Consider the following 17,809-nt stretch of genomic DNA (forward strand, 5'->3'; position numbering starts at 1 on the left):
AGGGGCTGGATAGATGCTCTTCCTGGGTTTGGATTCCTGCACCTGAATTTCTTCTACTCATGACCATAACTCAGGTTCCAGGGATCTCATGGCCTCTTCTGGTCTGGACACAAGGTACAAACATGTACAGTTAGTTATACCTGCAATGCAATATATATATATGTGTGTGTGTGTGTGTTTCCTTCATGGATAAGGGAATCAGATCCCCTGAAAGAGGAGTTACAGTTGTTGAGCTGCCATGTGGGTGTTAGAAAATTGAACCTGGGTCTTCTGGAACAACAGCCAGTGTTAGTGCTCTTCACCACGGAGCCATTTCTCCACCCCTAAAATAGTTGAAAAAAGATAATCTAACATGACTAGAACAGTAGCTAGTGTTTGTCTAGCATGCACCAAGTTATGGGTTCAATCTCCTGTTCTGCATAAACTGAGCGTACTGGTACACATCTGTAATCCTAGAACTGGGGAGGTCATTGGAAGAGAATCCAGTGCTCAGGCCAGCCTGGCCTACAGAAAATCTTGTCTTGAGCCATGTTGAGTTCAAGACTCACATGCTAGAGCCAATTCTTGCAAGTTGTCCTCTGACAAGTGTGTTCATACACAAACACACAATTTTATTTATTTGGTTTTGTTTTTTTCAAGATACTGTTTCTCTGTATAGCCCTGGCTGTCCTGGAACTCTCTGTAGATCAGGCTGGCCTCGAACTCAGAAATCCGCCTGCCTCTGCCTCCCAAGTGCTGGGATTAAAGGCATGCACCACCACTGCCTGGCTAACATACAACTTTAAAAAGTATATTACATTCATTTAATTGGGGGAGAGGCATCCCATAATGTCCATATGTAGGTCTCTCCATGTGAGTCCAATCAACAGAACTTAGGCAGTTCAGTTTGGCAGCCAGGTGTCTTTACCTGCTGAGCCATTCTTCTCAGTCTTGCCATTTTTCTTTTTTAAAGACAGAATCTCTATGTAGCCCCCTGGCTGTCCTGGAGCTAGCTATGCAGGCCAGGCTAGCCTCAAGCTCACAGAACTGTCTCTGCCTCTTGAGAGTGCTGGGATTCTCTTCAGAGAGAGGGTTGCGCCACATATCTGGCCTATACATTTTTAAGTTTTTTTTAATGTGTCTCTGTGTTCACGTGTGTGTGTGTATGTGTGTGTGTGCGTGTGTGTGTGTGTTTTAGAGTATGCCATGAAGATGCTTGAGGAAACTAGAAGAGGGCATCCTCACTATGCTGCATTATTATGCTAAGGCCCTTAGTGCCACACTTTTTATACTATTGGCCAAAGTGATAACTATAGAAAGTAATACTCTGATGAGAAAAGGGGAAAATGTAAAATGAAACATTTGTGTCCATTTATGTTTATCCACTTAATGTCATGTTTTATAAAACTTCTCCTGGAAGCCGGGCGGTGGTGGCACACTCCTTTAATCCCAGCACTTGAGAGGCAGAGGCAGGCAGATTTCTGAGTTTGAAGCCAGCCTAGTCTACAGAGTGAGTTCCAGGACAGCCAGGGCTATACAGAGAAACCCTGTCTCGAAAAAACCACAACAACTAAAGAAGGAACTGGAGATACAGTGTGAACCACTTGATGTGTATGCTGAGAACCAAACTCTGGGGAGCAGCAAATGTCTGTAACCACTGAGCCATTTCTCCAGACCCAATCCCATTCATTTATTTTTTTCATTGTTTAAAAGTTGATCAATGAGCCTGGCACAAATGCAAATGGGCTGGAGATGTAGCTCAGTTGGTAGAATGCAAATAAAACCAGGTGTGTGGCACATGCCTATAACACCAGCACTTGGGTGGTGGATGCAGGAAGAATCCAGACTTCAATATCATTCTTGACTACACTGAATTCAAGATGAGACTGGGCTGCAAAAGACTGTCTGAAAACAGAACAACAAAATGTTGACCAGGTCTGGGTATTATTAGCTCAGCATGGAAGCACACACAAGGCTGGGAATAGACTTTAACAATGCAAATAAACATCAAATTTTAAAAGCCCCCCTTTCAAAAGGCATAAAGCCAAGTGGGGATTTGGAATAATGGAACTGCACCAGAAAGAAATAAGTGTAGATATGGGGCAAGTGAATTCCAGGCACAACAACAGCGAGTATGAAGTCTCAGAGACACAAATGCCTGCTATATTCAAGAACTAGGATATTCTCCTGTTGTGAGAGGAAAGGAGATTAAGTCTGTTAAATGATAGACCCGATGTCTATCCTAGCAAGGACGACTTTCATGGCTGAAGAAGTACTTGCCAATCAATGGCCCTTGCTTGAAAATCGTGACTGGGAAAGAAGGCCAACCAAAGGAAGCCCAGAAGAGGCAAGGAAATTCCTGGGGCCAGTGTAAGAAGTCTCAGGAAGTCTGCAGAACTGTTTGGGATAGATACGGGAAATCGTGTCATTTTCTACAGAGAAGAATGAGAGGTATGCCTGGCAATGTTGGCCGTGTAACAGAACCTAGTTAAGTAAGACTGTAGAGGACAAGATGAGGTAATTGAAAGGTGTAAAGAAAGCCTAATTAGAGGAGCTTGTACGCGAATATTAGAGTGAGGCAGCAAGAAGCTCCGCCCAAGCCAAAGTTCCAAACCTGCGCCTTAGTGGAGTCTGCCCCCTCTAAAAAGGCCTTTCCTTCTCAGCCTAGGTTTCACCACACCAAGAAGCTGCAGGAGAATGTGGGAATGGTTAAAGGAGGGAACCGGCTGACTGAGTGGCCTTTGGACCAATTATCTTACGGGATATTCAGCGATCTCCTGAGAAGCGCTCAGAACAAAAAGGCGAGCCCGAAAACCAATAAAAAACCGTACAGAGGAGGAGGCAAGCTGAAGAGAAAGCTAGATCATGCTTCTTCAGCTTTGCCACGCCCTTCATTCTTGCTCAGCCCTGACGCAGGGAGCAAATTTGATTGGCTGAGCGTCAGCTTTTTCAAAAGGGTGGGGCCACATACGTTTCACAGTGGGTAACAAACTAGTGGTAGAGGGTGGGTGGCAGGGCGGGGCTAGATTGTCCTAGCTAAGGTGGTAATCCAGGCCACCTCTCCTAGAAAGTCATTTCCAGCCTTTAAATTCTTGCCTCCCGAGGCACCACAAAGGACTGGAACTGCTTCGCTCACCTGTTCTTTTTCTCCTTGCAAAAGTCCCGTTTACCACCATGGGGATGTACCAAATGAGACTGTAGGGAAAGAAGGTGGTGACTGGCACGCCTGGCTACTGGCTGCTGCTCACCTCGATGCTAGTAAATTTCTAGCAAGATCAAAACTATTAACCCCTCTCTAAATCCCCCTGGCGCCGTTCCAGGGCCAACGCCACATTCCCTGCTGGGCACGCAATGGCCGCACCCCCTCCCGCTGCAGAAGGCTCTTTTGGTACACGCAGTCCGAGGTGAGTCTCCTCCTTCCTGCTTCACACCCCACCCCCAGCGTGTGCGTGCGCATGCGCGGAGCGCGGCGCGCGCGGCTGTTGGGCCGCTGGCTGGGGGGCTCTGGGATATGCTGCGTCTCCGCTAGCTGTCTGCTGTGAGTCACGAGCCGCCGTGAACACCCGGATTCCAGCGGGCGCTTGCGAGCACGGGGGCATCGCCCGCAGTGGCCAAGCTCATGGCCGGCTGAGCGGGACGCCGCCGCCGCCTCAGCCGCCGCCGCCGCCGCCGCCTCTTCCTCCTCAGCCGGCGGCGGCCCGGGCCCAGCAGCCATGGCCGAAGACTACTGGGACGGGCGCCTGCGGCGAACTGGAGGAAAAGGAGGTCGCGCGGCCTCATCCCGGGCCGCCGCCCCAGGCGCCACCGCGCCGGCCCCGCGGCTCTGAGGTTACTCGCGCGCCCCCTCCGGTGAGCGTGTCCTCGATACTTAGGGTGGGGGCTGCTCTTCCTAGAGAGCCAGCCGGACCCTAGGCAGTGCTGGAACAAGACCAAGGGGTTCTGGGCAGCTTGTCTGTCAGGTGCCCCCTCCCCCTCGAGTTTCCCAGAATGCACTGGGGGGTCATTTGGGGCCTCCCTGACCTTGGCCCCGCCCTGGGCCCCTGTCCTGGGAGCTGAGGATGGGAAGTGCTGTGGATGCTAAGTGGGAGAAGGGTGATTAAAGGACTAGCGTTATGGGAATGGATTGATACAGTGAGATTCTCGGAGTTGCTAAAGGGCTAGGAACATGTAATAAAAAGCCTTACGACTTCAGGCCCAGTGTGCTTATGGAAAGGGGTTGCAGGACCATGAGGGACGTGATGGGGTATAACAGGGTTTGAAGTAAAGACAGTTCCAAAACATTCTAGTGGAAGTTGGAGCTACAGAGAGGCCCAGTGTAAATGGAGAAAGGGTGGTAGAGGTACTACCAGAAGGTGTGCTGATAGACGCATAGTTCCGAGTGTGTGGTGATGAGGGTCAGGATAGTGTTAATACTGTGTTTATCCACGGAGTTGAGGGTGGCAGCTTCTCTGGGTCCAGGGTGTGCTCATAGAGGAGGTAATGGAGGGTCCTGGAGATGAGGGTATGTAGATGTAATAAAGGTAGGGTGAGATCAGTATATGCCAGTGAAGGCAGAGCTTTTGAAGGACCTGAGAGTGTGTGTAATGGGAGAGGATGGGGAAAGGCCTGTACTACTGGGTTTTAGGTGTGTGCGTACATGTGTACGGGAGATTGTCAGTAAAGGAAGTATAAAGAGCTTTGCACACTAAGGGTCAAGATGAGGTGTGAGTGGATGTCCATAAAGGCTTCCAGAAAGCGTGGGGGCAATACTATATATGAAGTTCTAGAGCACTGGTTCTCAACTTAGAGGTCGAATGTCAAATATCCTGCATATCAGACATTTACATGATAATTCATCACAGCAAAAGTACAGTTATGAAGTAGCAACAAAAAGAACTTTATGGTTGGGGGACACCACAACATGAGGAACTGTAGTAAAGGGTCACAGCATTGGGAAGGTTGAGAACCACTGTTGTAAAGGCTGCTGCTGTGGGGTTAGATAGATACAGACACTTAAATGTATGCACGCTATTAGGGGAAGAGCACAAAGTAAAATATGCTGATGTACATCAAAACGCCTTTTTTCTCTCCATGGGCCACTGAAGTGTGCTGATTTGAGGAGTGCTTCAGAAGTAGAGTTTTTTTGGGGGTGAGGGGTGGAGAATCTAGTGGATAATGAAAGGAACAGAGCTATGAAGGAAATCAATTGTGAACCAGAGAAATGGTGGTAGGAGTGGTTGGTTGAAGCAGGGAATAGGAGTAGGTACTGGTGTGCCAAAGTGAATTGGAGTCATGAACTGAGATGTATGTTATTAGGGGTCAGGGTCAAATGGAGGAGCTGCATTCACTAATGAGAGTCAGTCTGATACAGAATAGTGCATTTCTCCCTGGAGAATAGGGCTAAGGAAGGGTTCAAGGTGTGCTGATAGAGTTAGGACTGTCAGGGTCAAGATACAATGAAGATTAATCTTGTGCTGAGGGAAGGAACTGTGCACTGGAAGTACAAGAATGTATGTTAACAGCTGGGCGTGGTGGCACACGCCTTTAATCCCAGCACTCGGGAGGCAGAGGCAGGCGGATTTCTGAGTTTGAGGCCAGCCTGGTCTACAGAGTGAGTTCCAGGACAGCCAGGGCTACACAGAGAAACCCTGTCTCGAAAAACAAAACAAAACATACAAACAAACAAAAAAAGAATGTATATTAACAGTGGTCATAACTCTGAAGGTAAGGGCTAGAGAGATGGTTCAGCTGTTAAGAGCATGTGCTGCTCTTCCAGAGGACCTGGGTTTAGATCCCTGCATGCACATCAAGAGACCCATAACTGTGAAGGGACCTAAGTGTGAACCAAACTGGTCAGGGATTGTATAAGAATCACAATGTACTGAGGATTCAGAGACGTGTGAAAGTCCAGAGAATGCTAATTTGGGTCAGCAGTAGAGCACCCTGAATGCATGTTAAGGAGGATCAGAATCCATAGGGGACACTATTATTGGGAAGGACAGTGCTAGAGAGAGGCTAACAAGCATCTAGGCTAGGAAGGGACTCAACGTGAAGGTGGTAGGAGTTACTTAAAAGGGGCAAATATATGCCAATACAGTTGAGGGCAAGGTTTTGAGTGCTGAAGGGAGTTAGACGTTGTGAATGTTAGTAGGAGTTAATAAATATTGAGGGCCTTCTTGGGGATCTAGTGTGTGCTTTTAGAGGTCAGGACAGAATGGAGCATGTGTAAGTATGGTGGTAATGCAACTGTGTGCTCAGCAGTTGGAGTTATCGTCCGTCCGTGTCCTTGGTATGAGAGTAGCCTGAGAACTGGTGAGTATGTCTGAGGAATGCCAAGAAGGACAAATGCTACGTTAACATCCTATCTCCTGATTCTTGCTCCTTCACTTGTTCTGAAGTTTAGAAGCTCAGAAAACTGAAATTATGGTATTTAAGTTTTGTTGCTCATAAATGTTTAAGTGTATATATTTTTAGGAGTCTGTCCTCCCTGAAATGTTGGTCCTTGGGAACTGGCCACTTTCTAGGCCTAGATCTAGTGTTTGTCGCCAAGGTCAGGATTGCCCTGTATTCTCTGTGGGTGGATCTTACTCTTATCTATCTGAGATTTCTTCTGCTAAGCTGGCTCTGCCTTCCCTTCTAGTGAAGAAGTGGGCAGAAGTGGGAGTGGGAGCTGCTGGGGTAAGCATTTTGTTTCAAGGTAACAAGTGACCCATTTCTTTTTAATTCATCCCCAGCCTTATCTTCAACCTCAATTCTAGCTATACTTGGGCCCTGGGCCACCTCAGGCCCTGCTGTGAGTACAGATGGCTCCTGAGCTAGGTCTTTCCCCCTCCTTGCTGGCCCAGAGCCCAGGAGGAAGCAGAAGAATGCCGACCTAAACCTTTTGGTGGCCCCATTCCCACCAACAGCCCATTTAGGTCATCTGGTTGTCGATTCTAGCATCCCTAAGTGTCTTCTTTATAGTAGTCTGTGTCTGGGACTTAACCTCAATAAAAGTTGGTCCTAGGCTCTCAGCCCCTTGCTCGGCTACTTCTGTATGTACTTTTTGATATCAGCCATTATTCCAGGTTCTCAGGATAGAACAGTGGCCTAAACATACAGAAATCTACCCTGGTAAAGCAAATTTTCTAGTTGTGGTGGTGAGAAGACAGACAGTAAAAAAGGAAAGAAACCAATAAGTAGATGGTGTTATTTTTATTTCTGGGGCGGTTGTAAGATCTGAGGGACACATTAGAAAGGTGAAGGAGCTCAAGATGGCTGAGTCTTTAAATAGGGTTACTCATAGAAGCCTCATGGAAAAGGTGATATTTGAACAATGGACTGGAGAGGATGGGGTAAGATATTTTCCAATCTGGGAAGCAACCTGTGTACAGATCCTAAGGTAGAAACTGTTGGGTGTGGTGAGGCTACAGGGGTAATAGGGGCAAGTGGGGTATATAAGATACATGGGCATGGAGCTGGAGAGATGGCTCAGCGTTTAAGAGCACTGACTGCTCTTCCACAGGTCCTGAGTTAATTCCCGGCAACCATATAGTAGCTCACAACCATTTATAATGGGATCTGATGCCCTCTTCTCGTGTGTCTGAAGATAGCTACAGTGTATCACATACATGAAATAAATATTTTTTTAAAAAAGACACATGGGCCACATGAGGACTATAATATTTATTTGGGATGATAAGGAAGATGTGGTGTTTTCTCTAGGAGAAAAGGAATATGATCTAGTTTTGTAAAAACCTGGGTTTGGACCCTGTGGGTCTCAACCCTATAAAACCTGTCTAGCAGCTCTGAGGATAGCTGGTGTACTGAGATACCCTCCTCACCCCCCTGCTAACTCTATCCAATGGTTCAGCCTGGACAGCTCTCCCCTCATCTGGATAGAAAAGTGGGATGACCCATTAGTCACCATGACAGTGGTTGCTGAGGGAGGTAAGAGGGTCCCTGTGGGCCACAGGGAGCATTCTGCCTGGCAGTTGGGGGCAATGTGGGGCTGGTGTCAGCGGAACATGCCATTCTATGGGCACACCCAGGACCTTGTCACTAGTTCTTCAGCTCTGACTGAACCCCTTGTCCCAACTGTGGCTGCGGCTGTCACTGCTGCTACACCTGAGGATAGTTGCTGTGGAGTCCTGTGCTCCCACAGTGAGACTATTACCCTAGAGACCAACAACTTAATGAGTGGGCCCTTACCCTCAGCTAGCCACTCAAGTCTTAGTACCCAGGTAGGCTACTTAGGGGTAGGCCAACAATGACGAAGGATATGTAGTGATTGGTCACTGACATGTTCATGTTGGCATCCCTCTCTGGGTTGTTGGGGTCTTTACGGCATCCCTGATGATCAAGCAGGCACCAATGTGGTCCCTATTTCTATTCATGTCCCTGTTCAGGTCGCCATGGATCGGATGAAGAAGATCAAACGGCAGCTGTCAATGACACTCCGAGGGGGCCGAGGCATAGATAAGACCAATGGTGTCCCTGAGCAGATAGGCCTGGATGAGAGTGGTGGCGGTGGTGGCAGTGACCTTGGAGAAGCTCCCACCCGTATTGCCCCTGGGGAGCTTCGCTCTGTTCGGGGCCCACTCAGCTCTGCACCAGGTGGGTCTACTTTGATCATTCTTTCTCTGTCCCAGCTCCCAGATTCTGCCTCTCAGACTCTTGTCATTTTCCTTAGACTCTTGTTTTCATTTTCCCTCCTTCCCTGTGATCCATTTCCAACACACACCGTCTGTACTTCTTGACTATATTCAGTCCTCAGGATGGGGAAGACTACCTTGACCATTCAGCTGCCCCAAGACTCTGCCTTTTTCCTACACTCTATTGGTGGCTCTCAGTCTCACTGAATCTGCCTTCTTAGGGCTCTTGGCAATGCCTGCCACCCCTAGCCTTCTGACCCAGAGGTAGCTACCATCTCAGCTCATCTCTGTTGGAGTACTCCACTAGGTGACCACATTCCCTCCATATCTGTCCTAGGTCTACCTGGGTTTCCCAGTCTGCTCTAGGGGCCATGTACACAAATGGATACGATGAAGAAATATATTATATTGGGGGAAAGAGAGTGTTCTTGACTCCAAAGGCCTGGCCTTTCCCTCTCCCCACCCCAGAGATTGTGCACGAGGACATGAAGATGGGATCTGATGGGGAGAGTGACCAGGCTTCAGCCACATCCTCAGATGAGGTGCAGTCTCCAGTGAGAGTGCGCATGCGCAACCACCCCCCACGCAAGATCTCCACTGAGGTGCTTGATCTCTGTCCCAGTGTTGGAAGAGTTGGAAAATGGGGTTATGTTTGGGGAGGTGGAGCTTATGATCCATCTTTCCTTCATCTTGGCTGCTAGGACATCAACAAACGCCTGTCACTACCAGCTGACATACGGCTGCCTGAGGGCTACCTTGAGAAGCTGACCCTCAATAGCCCCATCTTTGATAAGCCTCTTAGCCGGCGCCTCCGCCGAGTCAGTTTGGTAAGTATCTTCTTTTGTCCTGTATCCTACCTATCCCACTTTCCCGGTTCCCCTCTGCAACCCTGCTTCAACATACCTCCTTTGCCCCACAGTCTGAGATTGGCTTTGGAAAACTGGAGACCTACATCAAGCTAGACAAGCTGGGTGAGGTAAGATAGTTAAAAGGACTGTGGTAAAGATGGGGGACAGTATGAATTCCATGCAACCTCACAGCATCTCTGCTGTTGTACTCCAGGGTACCTATGCCACTGTCTACAAAGGCAAAAGCAAGCTCACAGACAACCTTGTAGCACTTAAGGAGATCAGACTGGAACACGAAGAAGGGGCACCCTGTACTGCTATCCGGGAAGGTACAGACCCCACCCTAGACTTACTTTGTTTGTTTGTTTATTTGTTTGTTTGTTTGTTTGGAGACAGGGTTTCTCTTTGTAGCTCTGGCTGTCCTGGAACTCACTCTGTAGACCAGGCTGGCCTTAAACTCAGACATCTGCCTGCCTCTGCCTCTGCCTCCCAAGTGCTGGGATTAAAGGCGTGTGCCACCACTGCCTGGCCCACCCTAGACTTTCTTGACTGCATGCCACATACTTCTACTCTCTATGATGAGTGAGGACAGAGACTGGGGTTTTTCTGACCTCTCCTCACCTTCATGAGAATGCCTACTGTCTACATACCCAGGTAATAAGCAAGGTAATTAGGAAGCTGAGTGGATTAAGGAAGGTAAATTATGGTGTTTGCTTTCATTCTTCAAGCACTCCTTAAGGTGTTCAGAAATCACAGGAAGTAGATTTGAATTACACAGAAAATGAGTACAAATTTCAGTTCATGTTACTTAGGTTTAGAACAAGGCCCCTTCCCAGAAAGCAAAAGCAGATTATGAAAATATAGTGTCACATGAAGTTGGAGCTGTAGTCCCGTGCTCTTGCTTAATACTCTTGTCTAAACCTTCTTTTCTACACACCTAATTCTTAGTATAGGGTAAATGAGAGCTAGGTGCTGTGAGGCATTACCCTAAACTGCACATGGAAAGAAGGAAACCCTTAAGCTCATATCTATCTGGTCCTTAGTCTAAGAATGGGGCTCTCACTCTTCTGTTCTTTTCTGTGCTTTCTACAGTATCCCTGCTTAAGGACCTCAAGCATGCCAACATCGTCACACTACATGACATTATCCACACAGAGAAGTCCCTCACACTTGTCTTTGAATACTTGGTAAGATTGGATAGCAGTTGGACCCAGGGAAGTGGGGAAATGGCCAAGAGCCAAAGTATGTGACTTGTTCCTGCACTACCTCTTTTGTCCTCAGGACAAGGACCTGAAGCAGTACCTGGATGACTGTGGAAATGTCATCAACATGCACAATGTGAAAGTGGGTGTGGGACAGAAAGCAAAAGGCAGGAGGGGGCCCCCCATTCACCCACTCACTGCACAGTTCTCCCAGAAACAGCTTCTTCTTGTATGATGTTTTTGCTGGGAGCCATTGGAGGGTTTTGGGAGCCTATCATCTTTTATGTGATAAGACATTGGGCTCAGTGTCTGTTTGGGAGGGAACATTGCCTGCCTGCTGCCAGGGAATTTGATAGTGGATATCTTTTGACTTCTGCCTGCCATTCCTGGGTCTCTAGCTGTTCCTGTTCCAGTTGCTCCGTGGCCTGGCCTACTGCCACAGGCAGAAGGTGCTACACCGAGACCTCAAGCCCCAGAACCTACTCATCAACGAGAGGGGAGAGCTCAAACTGGCAGATTTTGGTACCACCAGCCTCTCCCTTCTTCCCATTGACTCCTCAGCATTATTCTCTAACCCAATTCCCTATGACCGCCCAGTCTCCTTCCCCTTCAGCCTCTCCAGAAATTGACTATGGCAGGCATTCTTATCCCCAGTTATACTCTATTCTAGGCTTTGCCCACAACCTCCTCATTCCAGCTGCCCCCCCTTTTTTTTTTTGCCTCTCAGGCCTGGCTCGTGCCAAGTCAATTCCTACTAAAACATACTCCAACGAAGTGGTGACACTGTGGTACCGGCCCCCTGACATCCTACTTGGGTCCACAGACTACTCTACCCAAATTGACATGTGGTGAGGAGAGGTGGAAGTATGGAAGGGGGTGGCTTTTCCAGCCAACTCCCCCTTATATTTATGGTACCTTTCCTTCCCAGGGGTGTAGGCTGCATCTTCTATGAGATGGCCACCGGCCGGCCCCTCTTCCCAGGCTCCACAGTGGAAGAACAGCTGCACTTCATCTTCCGCATTTTGGGTGAGGAGAAAGTGTGTTCCTAAGGAGCTGTAGGGATATGCAGGGAAGACCTGAGATGTGCGGGGTAACTTGTATTCCTTACTAGGAACCCCAACTGAGGAGACATGGCCAGGTATCCTGTCCAATGAGGAGTTTAGAACATACAACTACCCCAAGTACCGAGCCGAGGCCCTTCTGAGCCATGCACCCCGGTGAGGCTGGTGGGTAGGGTAGATGGGCATTGGGGGCCAGTGTGTCTGAACTCAGTATAAAGCACATCCCTTACCTTTGTGTTAGACTTGATAGCGATGGAGCTGACCTCCTCACCAAGCTGCTGCAGGTAAGAGCATCTTCAGAGGCCAACCTTAACAGGGATGGGGTTCCAGGTATAGGAAAATGGGAACTTCCCCAAGGGCAGGCTCTGAGGAAGGTAGGTAAAGAAACCTATGTGTTGAGATACCAGGATACTGATGCACTGTCTTCTGCCTAACTCAGTTTGAGGGTCGCAATCGGATCTCTGCTGAGGATGCCAGGAAACATCCATTCTTTCTCAGCTTGGGGGAGCGGATCCACAAACTTCCTGACAGTGAGTGGGAATGGGCTTAAGTTGGGACATTGTGAACAGAGCCACTGGAACATAGGGTGCTGGTTTGTGCCATACCTGAGGGAACATCGTCATGTACATGTGTCAGTTGTATTTATTAGGAAAGAATTTTGTTTTCATCTTGGATTCCTTTTACTTTTTATGAAAATTTTCATATAGTACATATAGATACAATAGCCGAAAAAGTGTACACCACAGGTTTTGCAAGCTGAACACCCGTATAACTTTCATACCGTTCAAAATGAATGGTGAAAGTTCCCCTATAGCTTCCTTATATATACTGTCCTCAGCATTCCAGGCCCTTTCCTGGAATAAGAAATAGCGGGGAGCATTGGATTTGGGGGATTTGGGGTTTGTTTGGAGGATTCTTTTGAGGTAGACTTGTGTTAGGTAGTCCTGGCTTGTGGTGGTATGGCTTCTTGAGACAAATATTCCTGTGAAACAGGTAAACCTTGAGCTTCCCCCCCACCCCAAGACAGGGTTTCTCTGTGTAGCCCTGGCTGTCCTGGAACTCACTCTGTAGACCAGGCTGGCCTTGAACTCAGAAATCTGCCTGCCTCTGCCTCCCAAGTGCTGGGATTAAAGGCACGCACCACCACGCCCGGCTTGGGCTTTCTATGTAGTTTAGGATGATGTTGAACTTCTGATCCTGCCACCACCTCCCAAGTGCTGGGATTGATAGGTGTATGTCACTACACCTGTGGTGTGCTATGTTGCCTAGGCTAGCCTGGAACTTGTGACAATCCTTCTGTCTCAGATACCTAAGAACTTTCAAATTATTGGCATGTGCCAATTGGAATTATTGGAAGACAGAGGTAGGCCCACTTCTGTGAAATCAAGGCCAGCAAAGACTACATAGTGAGTTCAGGAGAGCCAGGGTTATAGAGACCATATCTTTAAAAAAAAAAAAAAGGTTCATTACACTGAAAAATTGAGCTCACCTTTCATATCAACCCACAGAATTAATAATTAAACCCCAAACCACCACCTATTGTATGGATTTGTGAGTAGTATTTATATTAGCATCATATATCATACTTGATAAACTTAGTACTTTTTTGTCTTGTGCTACTAGTAGTCCAGCAGTATTCCATGTCCCATCTTCCTTACTTATAGGCAGTGTGACAGAAGAAAGTCAAGCTTCTCAAAAGAAGAAGCAACTTGTGCCATGTGGGGTTGTACCCACAGGTCATCCCCCACTTATATACCTCTTTATTTATAGCTACTTCCATATTTGCACTAAAGGAGGTACAGCTACAAAAGGAGGCCAACATTCGGTCCACTTCTATGCCTGACTCAGGTAAGTGTGGCCCTCTTCTCTTGCTCTATCCACCTTCCTGCTTGCCCACTCACAGCCATTCACTCTGCTTTCCCCTGCAGGCAGGCCAGCTTTCCGTGTGGTGGATACCGAGTTCTAAGCCAAGTTTTAAGCCACAGACAGACCAAGGCCCCAGCAGGCAGCGGCTGGAGGGATGCCACACCCCTTACAGGGCAGCCCCCATCTGCAATCCTCCCTGCTTGTTGCCTGCTTACCTGCCTGAGCCACACTCCCCTGCCAACTTGTCCCCTGCCACCTGCCCAAACACCAAACCACTGGCCTGGCCTGTCAACCCAACCATTGGCCTGTCTGCTGGGTGCTAACAAAGCTCTCACCACTACTTTGCTTGATGTGTCTGTCTCTGTCTTGGTAGTTGCTGGTGAACAGAATGGCCATGCCAGGTTTCCACACTAAGGCTAGGCCTTCCCCTCTAAATCACACTCTCTCCCAGGACCACTACCCCATGGCCAGCCAGGGATTTGGAGCTAGCCCAGGCCAGGCTCTTAATTGACTTTGACTAGAAGGTAGTGAGTGATGCCTTGGGTCTGAGCATCCTCTGCCTGCTTGCCACCTGTCCCACTTGCCTCTGTTGTATGGGCCTTCTTTTTTGTTAGTTTCTTTTATTGTTTTTTTATTATTTTAAATGAGGTTCTCACTTTTTAATGCAATATCTCTGTATACAGACTGGTTGGGCGCTACTCCCTGAGTATGGCCCTCCTACAGTATTTTGTGCAATGAAGTCCCACTCCCAGCCTTTGAGAGGTAGGGACCCAGACCCTATTCAGATCCTGACCATCACTATACCCTGGGATTGGCTATGGGAAAGCATGCCTCAGCCACTCACCTTCCTCCCCTACCTAGTGTCCCCAGCTATAGGGGGACCTGAGAACTACCAGAGACTGGGAGATGGACATGGTGGGGGCTACTTTTTCCCTCCTTTAGTCCCGTAGCCAGGGCCTCTTTCCTTCTCAGGGTCTTCCCCAGCCCAGCTCTGCCTAGCCCTCCTGTCCTGTCCTACTCGGTGCTGTTGAGTAGGGGCTCTGCCAGGAATTGACCAGCTTAGTGAGGAGCCATATATAATATGTGCACAAGCAGGGGGACATGTGCGAGCTTGTGCCCAATTGTAACACTCCAGTCCCTAGGAGGGTAAGGCAGGCCAAGGACAGTCTCCTGGATGTATGGTTTGCTCCCCTTCCTCCACCTTAAGCCTTGGGACCCTTAAGCGGGGTGGGAGGGCAAGGGAGGGTGCCCTCCTAGTGGGGTTTGGGGGGATTGGGTTCCTGAATGCACCATAATTGCTGTATGAAATATTAAAAAAAAGTCTAAAGTTCAAAGTCTGGTTATAAATCATCAAAAAGGCAAGGGGGCTCAAGTTATGGTGATTACTGGGACCTTCATGACTCCATACCTGGTCCCATCAACTAAGAACATTGGGAAAGAGTTGGCTAGAAGTGTGGTGGGACTGTGGGAGAATAAAGTCTTTGGAGGGATTGCACTTGGAATGGTAGGATGAGTTGAAGCAGTAGGGTAGACTTAATTGTGTCAACGGGAATCAAGCACGGAGTATAGATAAGTTAGATCCATCTCGAATTATAGACAAGCCTGAAAGGATGGAGACAGGAAATATTTGGAAGGACCAGTGGTAGATCTAGAGTGGTATGAGGCAGAAAGGTCCAGTCTGACACTATGAAGAGGTCAGTTGGAGAGAGAATGAAAATAAAGTAGGGTTTTGACCACTTAAAGGAATCTAGTAGACTTAGAAAAGTTCAAGAGTGAGGTCATAGAGCCAGAAGTTTGGATTATAGACAAGCCTGAAAGGATGGAGACAGGAAATATTTGGAAGGACCAGTGGTAGATCTAGAGTGGTATGAGGCAGAAAGGTCCAGTCTGACACTATGAAGAGGTCAGTTGGAGAGAGAATGAAAATAAAGTAGGGTTTTGACCACTTAAAGGAATCTAGTAGACTTAGAAAAGTTCAAGAGTGAGGTCATAGAGCCAGAAGTTTGGACTGCTTTCTAAAATCCTGGAAGTCATCAGTATGGTGAAGTTTGCAACAACCTAAGCTTGGGAGATGGTTCACTTAGTAGCACACTTGCTATTCAAGCTTGAAAACCTGAATTCAAGTCACCACCACTTATTTGTAGGCTTAAAGGTGATGCATGCTTTTAATCCCAGCACTTGAGAGAGAGGGACAGGCGGATCTCTGAATTTGAGGCCAGCCTGGTATACAGAGTTCCAGGACAGCCAGAGCTACACAGAGAAGATCCTGTCTTGAAAAACAAGTGGGGGCAGGGGGCACTTGTAATCTCAATACTGGGGAGTGGAGTCAGCAGGATCCCTGGAGCTTCCTGGCCAGCCACTGTAAAGAATTGGTGAACTCCCAAGTTCAGAGAGAGACCCTGTCTCAAAAAATAAGATGGAAAGCAATTGAGGTTGACAGCATATGTTTACTTCTGGCCTCCACCTATATCTGCACATACAGTATACAAAAAGTGGCACAGCCAATGTAGCCTCACATGAGAATATGGCCTTAGTTTCCTCTTTCCATGAATCCCACCATCTTAGGAAGAGCCAAGAAGAGACTTGTAGACAAAAAAGGGGGTGGACAGGGCCAAGCAAATGCAAGTATTAGCAAGCCTAAAAGTGGCTGTTTATGGAAGTACAGCAGTGGTGGGTGATCTAATGAACCTCTCAATCACTGTGCCCTTGTAAACACTTTAAATCTCAATTGGAAGCTGCAATGTGCCACAATGTTTGTCTAGTCCTAGGGTTGAAAAAGTAAGACAGCCTACTTTTGGTGGCGGCTCATGCCTTTAATCCCAGCACTTGGGAGGCAGTGACAGGCAGATGTCCAAATTCAAGTGTAGCCTGGTCTACAGAGTGAGTTCCAGGACAGCTACTGTTACACAGAGAAGCCCAGTCTCAAAAAAACAAAACAAAACAAAACAAAAAAACCACATCTTCCCATTCCTGTCAGTCTTTCAGTTTTGTAATGGATAGGATGTCCACAAGTTCCTCAGCAGACTTCTTATGTCCTAGAAGGTGAAGAAACCAGCTTTAAGGGTTGGGGGAGGGGCAAGCTAAATGGGGAGAAACAGACTGGAATGAAGGAAGTCAGTTCAGATGGATTTAAAGAGCAGCTATCTGCTTGTTCCAAACTCCATTTCTACACTAGTCTTTGGGGTCAGAGATCAAATTAAATTTCCTTCAGGGCTCATACAACTAAGTTGTGACCTCATCTGTGTCAGGTTGGGGTTAGATAATAGAATAACTGTATCAGACACCTCATCACTACTGTAAAATCAAACTCCCTACAGAAGCTAACTGAAAATAAGAGGGATGTTAGATCATGTGATTGGGAGGAGGGTTGAACTGCAAGCAGACCTGTGTGCACAGGGGTCTATATAGGAATAGGAAGGCACAGCTTAAAATTCTTGTCTGTGTGTAGTTGGTAATAGTGAAGGTAATCACTAAACTAGCCCCAAAATCATGATTTGCGGGGGAGTTTGTGGGTTGTCAACAGGAACAGGTGAGGACAGCCAAAAGAAAGGGAGGTGGAGAAGCACAGAGAACTAAAGTCATCACTGACCAGTAGAACTGAGAGCCTACAAGAAAAGGGTAACAGCCTAATAGGATCTTTCTCAACCAGAGAGATGATCTCCACACTTAAGGATGTCTGATTATGTCTGGTGATACACAGCCTTTGTTGTGATGGTTGCCACCATTTTCTAGAAGTAGAGATCAGGGAACAGCTTAATACCCTAACGTGCTACTTTTTTTCTTTTCTTTTTTTTTTTTTTTTGAGACAGGGTTTCTCTGTCCTGGAACTCACTCTGTAGACCAGGCTGGCCTCGAACTCAGAAATCCGCCTGCCTCTGCCTCCTGAGTGCTGGGATTAAAGGCGTGAGCCACCATGCCCAGCTAAAGTGCTACTTCTCACAAGAAAAAATTGCAGTAGTGCTGAAGTCTGACATAGAGCCTGGTACACCTGTATCCTGTACTCCTAGCATTTGGGAGGCTAAGGCAGGGGGATCATCATAAGTTCAAGGCCAATCTGAGCTTCATGTTCAGAATTGAGACTCTTTCAAAAAAACACCAAAAGAAACCCTGGCCGGTTCAATGGTTTTCACATACATGTTTGTCATCAGATTTCCTTTATATTAAAGATTGGGGACACTCAATGAATTGGTTATCCCAAGATACCCTCTGAATAATTCCACTATATATGCATGAAAATGAGA

At 47.6% G+C, this 17,809-nt stretch overlaps 1 protein-coding gene across 5 annotated transcripts; it reads left to right on the forward strand.

Annotated features, from left to right (window-relative positions):
• The first annotated feature begins 2,938 nt into the window (after positions 1–2,938).
• Positions 2,939–14,902, forward strand: Cdk16 (cyclin-dependent kinase 16). Of its 5 annotated transcripts, none has more exons than XM_006527570.2 (16): positions 2,939–3,383; positions 8,346–8,553; positions 9,060–9,193; positions 9,293–9,418; positions 9,511–9,567; positions 9,654–9,768; positions 10,532–10,626; positions 10,721–10,783; positions 11,040–11,163; positions 11,369–11,489; positions 11,570–11,667; positions 11,753–11,858; positions 11,944–11,986; positions 12,142–12,232; positions 13,473–13,550; positions 13,631–14,902. In XM_006527570.2, exons 2-16 carry the CDS (start codon positions 8,352–8,354, stop codon positions 13,666–13,668), a joined length of 1,491 nt encoding a protein of 496 aa, XP_006527633.1. In that variant the 5' UTR covers positions 2,939–3,383; positions 8,346–8,351; the 3' UTR covers positions 13,669–14,902. The 5 variants fall into 5 exon arrangements, with proteins under 5 accessions (XP_006527633.1, NP_001297385.1, XP_017173914.1 ...); NM_001310456.1 differs by having other exon boundaries at positions 2,976–3,383; positions 8,929–9,193; XM_017318425.2 differs by lacking the exon at positions 2,939–3,383 and adding an exon at positions 3,431–3,828 and having other exon boundaries at positions 8,929–9,193.
• Positions 14,903–17,809: the final 2,907 nt, after the last annotated feature.

The sequence above is a fragment of the Mus musculus genome, chromosome X (assembly GCF_000001635.26).
Source record: "Mus musculus strain C57BL/6J chromosome X, GRCm38.p6 C57BL/6J".
Classification (NCBI taxonomy): Eukaryota; Metazoa; Chordata; class Mammalia; order Rodentia; family Muridae; genus Mus; species Mus musculus.